The sequence below is a fragment of the Galeopterus variegatus genome, unplaced genomic scaffold (genome assembly GCF_000696425.1).
Source record: "Galeopterus variegatus unplaced genomic scaffold, G_variegatus-3.0.2 Scaffold325, whole genome shotgun sequence".
NCBI lineage: Eukaryota > Metazoa > Chordata > Mammalia > Dermoptera > Cynocephalidae > Galeopterus > Galeopterus variegatus.
The window spans coordinates 915476-924387 of record NW_007726436.1 but is presented as its reverse complement, the minus strand read 5'-3'; the positions used below and the strand labels follow the sequence as shown (position 1 = coordinate 924387).

At 39.9% G+C, this 8912-nt stretch overlaps 1 protein-coding gene across 1 annotated transcript in view; it reads left to right on the top strand.

The window, feature by feature from the left end:
• Window positions 1–85: 85 nt before the first annotated feature.
• The window catches only part of LIN52 (lin-52 DREAM MuvB core complex component), a 110570-nt gene continuing 101743 nt past the window's right edge, over window positions 86–8912 (top strand). Inside the window, exons 1-3 of the mRNA XM_008567523.1 lie at window positions 86–273; window positions 4742–4816; window positions 7022–7059. Coding sequence (XP_008565745.1) covers window positions 135–273; window positions 4742–4816; window positions 7022–7059 — 252 coding nt within the window. The 5' untranslated portion in view covers window positions 86–134. The remainder of the gene's footprint in view (window positions 274–4741; window positions 4817–7021; window positions 7060–8912) is intronic.

Below are 8912 nucleotides of genomic sequence, written 5' to 3'. Positions count from 1 at the left end.
AGGCACGACCGAGGCCCCACCCCGCTCCCTGAGGAAAGTAAATAAGACCCTTCAAGAATTTTGCAGTCCCTCCACCTCGACAACCGCGCGGGGGGCGTGGCTCCTTAGGGGCGGGGCGAGGCAAAGATTGCTTTATGGGGCGGGGAAACGAGACTCGGCTGCGAGTTGGGAGAGGGTTTCTCTTTGGAGGCGTGGTTTGTGAAGCTCCACTTTCCCGCCGACGGTTGACCACGTCACGTGACATGGGTTGGAAGATGGCGTCTCCCACAGATGGTAAGAGCCGGCTTAGAGATCCTTCACTTGCAACCTCCTTCTGTAGTCCTTTGGGAACGGCTACTCTCTGTCTGCTCTTCGAACACAGGCTTCTTTCCTGGACTCCTCTCCTTTGCCATTCATCTCTTTTCCTTGGGATCAGTGCCCGTGTTCAGCTCGCCGTTTCTTCACAGCGGCTCCAGAGGTGCCCAGTTTCCCCGCTATGTACCTGGAGGGTGGAGAAAGGCACCAGCGAGGGACCCCTTCTGGGCAAAAGACTGGAGGTTGCCCTGGTCCTCCCTTAGCCCCATTTGAGTGAGACTGAGGGTCACGGGGGAGATGCTGCTGGGGGGAAAGGAGGTGACTTACCGTAGGTTTCTCCTCGAGGCGCCCCTTTGAAGTTTCTTCACAGCGGCTCCAGAGGTGCCCAGTTTCCCCGCTATGTACCTGGAGGGTGGAGAAGGGCACCAGCGAGGGACCCCTTCTGGGCAAAAGACTGGAGGTTGCCCTGGTCCTCCCTTAGCCCCATTTGAGTGAAACTGAGGGTCACGGGGGAGATGCTGCTGGGGGGAAAGGAGGTGACTTACCGTAGGTATCTCCTCGAGGCGCCCCTTTGAGGGGTCGGTTCTCTTCTCATTGAGCACGGATGGAATGATTCTCTCAAACCCTAGCAGGGGCTGGTGGCTGTCCTCATCCCGGGACTGAGCCTCAAGAGAAACATGATTCTCTCCTGTCTCCTTAGTTTGAGACCGTTGCCCTGGAGCGAGTGAAGCGGGGGACCTGAGGAAAATGAGAACTGAGCTTTTTAGTGTAGTCTTGCACATGTCGAAACTTCTCTTGTGTCTGCTTTATGTATTTCATCAGGCCGAGTGAAAGAACAATTTCGGCTTATATGTTGTCTAAGATGTAAGTCATCTCAGGCAGCAGTTAGGTTTTGGTATACCCACGTGCTTTTTGCACCCGGTTCTGTATTATAGAGTTAGGATCATACAGTCGTTTTTGATCTCAGTTTTTGCTTCTACCACCCCCAGCCCCATGCCCACTTCATTAATGTGTAGTTTTAACTCCTCAAACAAACGCATTTTATGTTTGGAAGTAATTTTGGAAGTTCATTGCAGGAATGAGTAAATTGAGGCCAAGGAGAGCTTTATTGAGTACCTGCTATATGAAAAGCATAATGCTAGGTCCTTTGGGAGACGGAAAGATGCATCGAACATGTAAACACTTTTTTTTCAGTTTCATTTTAGATTTCGCCTCCCAAAGAGGCTTTCTCAGAACACATAATCTGGAGTTGGTCCTCTCCACCATTATTCACTATCTCAGTATTTTCATCGTCATCATAGTTATTCTGTTAATTTTGCCCCTTTCATGACAGATTATAAATTGCAAGTCTGTCTTGTTCATAGTTGAATCTCAGGGTTTAGCACAGAGCCTGGCAAGCAATAGGCCTTCAATTCACATTTACTGAAAGAATAATTAGATATATGCAAAAGTAATATATTACTTGATCTTGTTTTAACTGAGTCTTAAGGTTTTTTGAGTACAGGTACATACTGTATAACAAATTATGGATGTTCAGAGTCAGAAGTAATTCTCCTGCCTGGGTGCTCTCTTGCTAAAATGTCTTTCTCTTGCGCCCCCCCTCCCCGCCCAAAACGGCATTTAAAAAATCAGCCAAAGGAATGGGGAATTACTGTTTAATGGGTATAGAGTTTCAGTTTGGGAAGGTAAAAACGTTCTGGAGATGGATATACTGATAGTTGCACAACGTTAATGTACTTAATGCCACTGAACTGTACACTTTGAAATCGTTAAAATGGTGAATTTTATGTTATGTGTATTTTAAAAACTCAGCCATTGTTATTAAAATTTTTAGTTCATTAAGTTTTAGAACTGTGTTCCTTGAGTTTGATTTTTCCCTGTCTTCTCTCAATTTCTTTTCCAGGAAAAGTTCTTTGGCCAGGAAGAGTATTGGAAACATATTATTCCTTTGGTCTTCTAGCCATCTCCGTGGTCATGTTATTTGCACTCTTGGTTTTTAAGATTTCATTTTCATCTCTTACAGTTTCATCCTTCCACCTAATGTTTTCTTTTAAATCTGACAAAATCAAGATGAGCACTTTGAACTTAAATTCAGCTTCTAAATAAGTATGTCATCCTAAAGTATTCCACTGCTTAGCTCTCTCACTTCTATTTTTAGTGTTACACTTGTCTCTGTCTTTAAAATTTAATTCAAATAATGGTGATTTGAAAATAAGTTTAGTAATTTGCTCTTTTGTGTTTTTCATGCTAAATTTGCTGGAACTTCCTTGAAAGGAGAAAATTGAAATCCAACTAAAGCCATTTAAGAAATTTATGAGAATAAGACTCACAGCATAGTTTGAGTTGTGTCCCAGACTGTGGTATCATAAGGTCACCCATGTTGGTTATTGGTTCCTACCCTCCCAATAAGTTTATTTTTGTTATGGTTGAGCTTCCCATCAGTAGCATTCCTTGGGAATTTGAAAACTGGCATTTTGTTTTACACACAGCTTTTCTTTGTTACCATTCTTGGATGTTTTGTTAAGGCAATATTAGAGTTGAGTTCTTTACCATTTAAAATGCCATTGGAAATTCCCTAGGAATACTTGGTAAAATAAATTCAGTTTAGAAAAAAGCGCATGTTGAAAAATTTTATACATATGTACATTTTCTGGGGAGTGAGTCCACAGCTTTTTTTTCAGATTTCCAAAGATGTGGCTTTCCTAGAAAATGTTAAAAACCACTGTTTATAACACTGAATGAACTAATTTATCCACCTAGTTAGCAGACTGAGCACACAGTAAATACTCAACAATTGTTAGTTTGAGCACCTACTGTGTGCAGGGGAAGAGTGGGGGGGAACGATGTCAAAGAATTAAGCAGGAGCTAGATCATGTAGGATTTTATAGGGTAGGGTAGATATAAATTCACAAATTTAGCTGGGAAGAAACCCTTTAAGCTGGAGAATGACATGAACTCTTTGACATTTTCAAAAAATCAAGTTCTGGCTACTTCATGAAGAATAGATTTGGGGGCAGGAAGGGGGAAGGGTAAGAATGGGAGCAGGGAGATCTTTCAAGAGGCTAGTTCAGGAGAAAAGTGATGGTTTTTTAGATTAATTTGGTTTTAGGGTATATTTTGGAGATAGAAACTATTGGATTTACTGATGGGCTTGTTATAGAAGGGTAAAGGAAAAGGAGGCATGAAGGATGACATCTGGGTTTTTTTCTTTCTATTTTAATTTTTTTTTTAACATCTGGGTTTTTGATTTGAGAATTAGGGTTTGTGGTGGTGCTTATTCCTTGAGATAGGGACGATTAGGAGAATATGGTTTTGAACATATTAGGTTTAAGGGTTTTTTCACACATGTAAATGGAGAGAGATGTGAAGTAGCCACTTACACATATAACTCTGAAGTTTAAGAGAAAGTTTTGGGACTGGAAGTATAAATATGGAGTCTTGGCATGCAGATGAAGGTAAAGGCTATGGGTCTAGGCGAGATAGAGAGTGGAGCCAGCCTGGGATGGGGTTTGAGTGGAGGAGGAGACTTGAGAAGGAGGAGTTAGTGAGGTTGAAGAAAAAACCCAGCATAATGGTTTCATAGGAGCTGAGAGTGGAATGTTTCAAGGACAGTGGTCAGTGTATGGATGTTGCAAAGAGGTCACATAAGAGAATAGAGAAGTGACCACTGGATTTAAGAACATACATATAGATGAACTTCACAACAGCAGTTTCCATATATGTAGGGACAGAAGCCTGATTGTTGTAGATTAGGAGAGAGGGGGAGGTGAGGAAGTGGAGAACAGAATGGACAACTCAAGAACTTTGTGAAGTAGGTGTGGAGGAGGTCATGGAGTCATGAGAGAGTTTTTTTAAAGAAGAGATATTCTAGAGCAGGCTTGCTGGAGCATGAGCCTAGAGAAGGTAGAAACTGACGGTGCAAGAGAAAGATTATTTAAGATGTCCTTGACAAAGCAAGAAAAGATGGCATCCTAAGTCCTAGCAGAGGAGTTTATCTTTCGTGGGTGCAGGGATATTTAATTGATTGTAATTGGAGGAAAGTCCGAAGGTATGAATAAAGAGGCAGGGGGGGATGTCCTTGACAAAGCAAGAAAAGATGGCATCCTAAGTCCTAGCAGAGGAGTTTATCTTTCATGGGTGCAGGGATATTTAATTGATTGTAATTGGAGGAAAGTCCGAAGGTATGAATAAAGAGGCAGGGGGATTGGTGATACTTATTTTTTTAAAAAACACTCCAGTGAAATATCACTCCCATTTTATAGATTGGGAGAGTGAGGTCTGGTGAGGAGAGTGATTTATTTGTATTACATCATGGCCCAGTAGCATCAATAGTTGTAGAACTCAAATCTGTAGAGTTCCAGGTGAGTGTTCTTTGACACTGAAATGTCATAAAATATAAACTAATGTGTTTAATCTCTTCTGTGCTTATCTGGGTGTTTTGTTCTAGGGACAGATCTGGAAGCATCTTTGTTAAGTTTTGAAAAACTTGACCGTGCCTCACCTGATCTTTGGCCAGAACAATGTAAGTTTTTGCTTCTATATCAGAATTGGTGCAGGAGAACCAGTGTTCTTTAGGGAGACTTTTGAAGAATTATCATTTAACTGTAATGATTAAAGTTTTTATTTTACCTCAAAGAGAAGTAACCAAGGTCCAGTGTCAGGAATAACTGTTTGGTGTTTTAATCTTTTAGGAATAAAGTATCACTCAGGAGATGATAGTGAGCCTTTAAACAATAATTATTATTATGATTTTTTTGGGTGGCTGGCCAGTTCAGGGATCTGAACTTTAACCTTGGGTTATCAGCACAATGCTCTAACCAACTGAGCTAGGAGGCTATGCTATCCCCATTAATTATTTTTAAAAACTACTTCTGTGGGCTGACCCCATGGCTCACTCGGGAGAGTGCGGCGCTGGGAGCGCAATGGCGCTCCCACCGCGGATTCGGATCCTATATAGGGATGGCCGGTGTGCTCACTGGCTGAGCGCGGTGCGGGTGACGCCAAGCCAAGGGTTACGATCCCCTTACCAGTCACAAAAAAAAGAAAAAAAAAAAAAACCTACATTTGTAATAAATTCAGATAATACCGAGATACATAAAGCATTTCCACACCTCCTTCAATCAGTCTTACAAAGTTAACCACTGCTAATAGTTTGGTATAAATCTTTTTGACATTTTTTATGCTTATACAGATAAACAAATTTATTTTAAGTATATAGAGAGTTTTTTGTTTGTTATAATGATGTAGTCATGTGTGAATGAACTGCAGCTTAACTTATTCTACTCAGTAATTTTTTTTTTTTTTTTAAAGATGACTGGTAAGGGGTTCTTAACCCTTGACTTGGTGTTGTCAGCACCACACTCTCCCAAGTGAGCTAAGCGGCCATCCCTATATAGGGATCCAAACCCATGGCCTTGGTGTTATCAGCACCACACCCTCCCAAGTGAGCTAAGCAGCCATCCCTATATCGGGATCCAAACCCATGGCCTTGGTGTTATCAGCACCACACTCTCCCAAGTGAGCCACAGGCCGACCTTCCACCCAGTAATTTATTAATGGATTTTTCTATGTTGGAATGTGTAGGTCTATTTCATTCTATTAAATGTATTTTATTTGGGGCCGGCCCATGGCTCACTCAGGAGAGTGTGGTGCTGATAACACCAAGGCCATGGGTTCGGATCCCATATAGGGATGGCCGGTGTGCTCAATGGCTGAGCGCGGTGCGGGTGACGCCAAGCCAAGGGTTACGATCCCCTTACCAGTCACAAAAAAAAGAAAAAAAAAAAAAACCTACATTTGTAATAAATTCCGATAATACCGAGATACATAAAGCATTTCCACACCTCCTTCAATCAGTCCTACAAAGTTAACCACTGCTAATGGTTTGGTATAAATCTTTTTGACATTTTTTATGCTTATACAGATAAACAAATTTATTTTAAGTATATAGAGAGTTTTTTGTTTGTTATAATGATGTAGTCATGTGAGCGTGGTGCTGACAACACCAAGTCAAGGGTTAAGAACCCCTTACCAGTCATCTTTAAAAAAAAAAAAAAGTATTTTATTTTATGGATATACTATAGTTTATGTATTTATACCCTATTTGGAAACCTAAGTTATATCCAATTTTTTGTTTTACAAACAATTTATCAGTGAATGTCTTTGCTCATAGATCTTTGTGTATAAGGAATAGGGTAGGATGACTGTGTACGATGAGTGCCCGTTTTCTCACATCTAGCCAATATTGGATGGTACTAATCTTTATTATTTTTTGTTTGCATTTCTTTTTTTTAGTGACGTTGAGCATTCTTTGATTTTTAAATATCTGATTTTTATTTTTATGCTTAATGTGATTCTTCCTGTGAGACATTTAAATAAATAATTGGATTGACAGAACAGCATACCTAAAAAAGAAGCTTAAACTTTCTGATAAGAGATATCATATCTCACCACTCACCCAACCAGCTAACTCCTGGTCCCTCAAAGTTCAGTTGAGGCATTAGTTTCTCTGACAAGCTTTTCCTGCCCTCTTGGTCTGATTTAGATTTCTACTTTTTGTCCTCCCATAGCACATGGCATCTTTCTTGGAGCGCTTAAACAATATTATAGTTATTTATTCTCTTCCAGACTGTAAGCTCCTTGAAGCCAAAGCTGTTTTCTTATTATTTGAATTCTGTATGCCTGAACACCCAAATATTTATTGAATGAATTTTTGTTTTCTTTTTAGTACCAGGTGTTGCTGAATTTGCAGCTTCCTTCAAAAGTGTAAGTAATGCCTTACTTACCTAATGAAGTTTGTCCAAAGTTCTGCCAGTGGGTAAAAGCTCAAATCTCTTTTATTTCTTTATTTTCAAGAACAATGTTTTAGCCTTCAAATCATTTTGTAACTGCAGCCCTGTAAATTTGTTTATATTATCAGCATGTTAATTGATGAAAATGTTTTCCTCTGTCCAATTGCTCTATTTTGACATTTTGACCTTTTCTCTTAACCTCTTTTCTCCACTTGAAAGCTTTTTAAGGTAAGGCAGTTGAAATATTTAATGTAACACCAGTACTCTTTGTGCCCAAACTATAATTTTGAAGCTTTCTCTTTTATTTATTTGATGAGTTATAACCTTAATTTTTTTTTTTTTTTTGCGCTGGCTGGTATGGGGATCTGAAGCCATTATGATCTTAACTTATACCTTCTTAGAGGATTTTGAAATTTCTTGGTGCTCCATGAGAAACCTGAAGGAAGACATCCATTTAGAGCGACAGACTTTTTCACTTTCAGGGCAGCAGGCATTGTGCTTGATGCTCTAAATATGTTCCCTTATATATTCCCACAACCAAGAAAATATGATGATAATAATGTTAGCAAACACTTACATAGGGCTTACCATGTGTTAGGCACAGTTCTAAGTACTTTACATATGTTATTTAATCTTTCCCAAACCATATGAGGTATAGGTAGTGTTGTCATCATCCCCAGACAAGGAAGTTACCCAAGTTTATAGGCTGTAAGTAGCAGAACCAGGCTCTGAACCCATTAGTCTGATTATTGCTGTCTATATTACTATCACCATACTTAGAAGTATTTGGGCCCAATGTTAAAAGCACTGGCTGGCAGCAAAACTTGAAAGTGACAGACCAGGATTTGAATAGAGATTCCAAAGTTCATGCTCTTTCTTTTAAACCATGCAGTTGGGGATTCTAATATAACTCTCATAGTACCTTACTAAATGCTTAGCATTCCCTACTCATTATTTAGAGTTAAAAGTGCTGAGTTAAATATTAAGGTGCCTCTGGGCCTGAGGCTTTCAGGTCCCATTAGAGTATTTGTTTAGAGGGAGTCTGACTTTGTGGTCTCTTTAATTTGTTCAGGAGCTAGCTATGAATACTGGTCTGTGCTTCTTCAGCATCCAATAAGGCCTGAGCATAAGGAGTGCAGGATAGCATACAGCTTTAGAGTCAGACACACTTGGATTTGAGTCCTGCCTCTGCTACTTAACTCTGTGATCTGAGCAAACTTTCTAACATTTTTGAGTCTTAGTTTTCTCATCTGAAACTACCTCATAGAGTTCTTAGTATAGAATGCCTTAATTGCATGTAAAACACTCTCCATAGTGCCTAGGACATAATAAACAATACAAGGTAGCTATTATTTTTAGATCAGCTTCTGTTTAGTAGATGGTATGTAATTTAATTTTCTTTCATTATCATTTATACTTAGTTTTCAGTTTAGTTAATTATATTTGGTTACAACTAAATATTTTAAGATGTAAATATAAATGTGTGGATTTTTTTTTTTAAACTTGTAGAGTATGGTGTTTTAAAAAAAAACCTGATTAAATATCTACACCGTTTCTCTAGAAATATGCACATACAAATTACTTTGAGTTTTGTTTCTGTGGGTTCGTATAGTCTTTTTCCCTACGAGGGGTAAAACATTGAGTTTGACTTTTTTTTTTTTGTCTTTTTTTCCGTGTCCGGCAACGGATCGCAACCCTCAGTGTCGCCCCCGCACCGGACTGGGACCGGCAATGGGACCGCAACCCTCGGTGTTGCTCCCGCGCCTCGCTCAGCCAGTGAGCGGGAACCGGTCTGTATGTGGGATCCGAACCCTCGGGCAGGAGCGC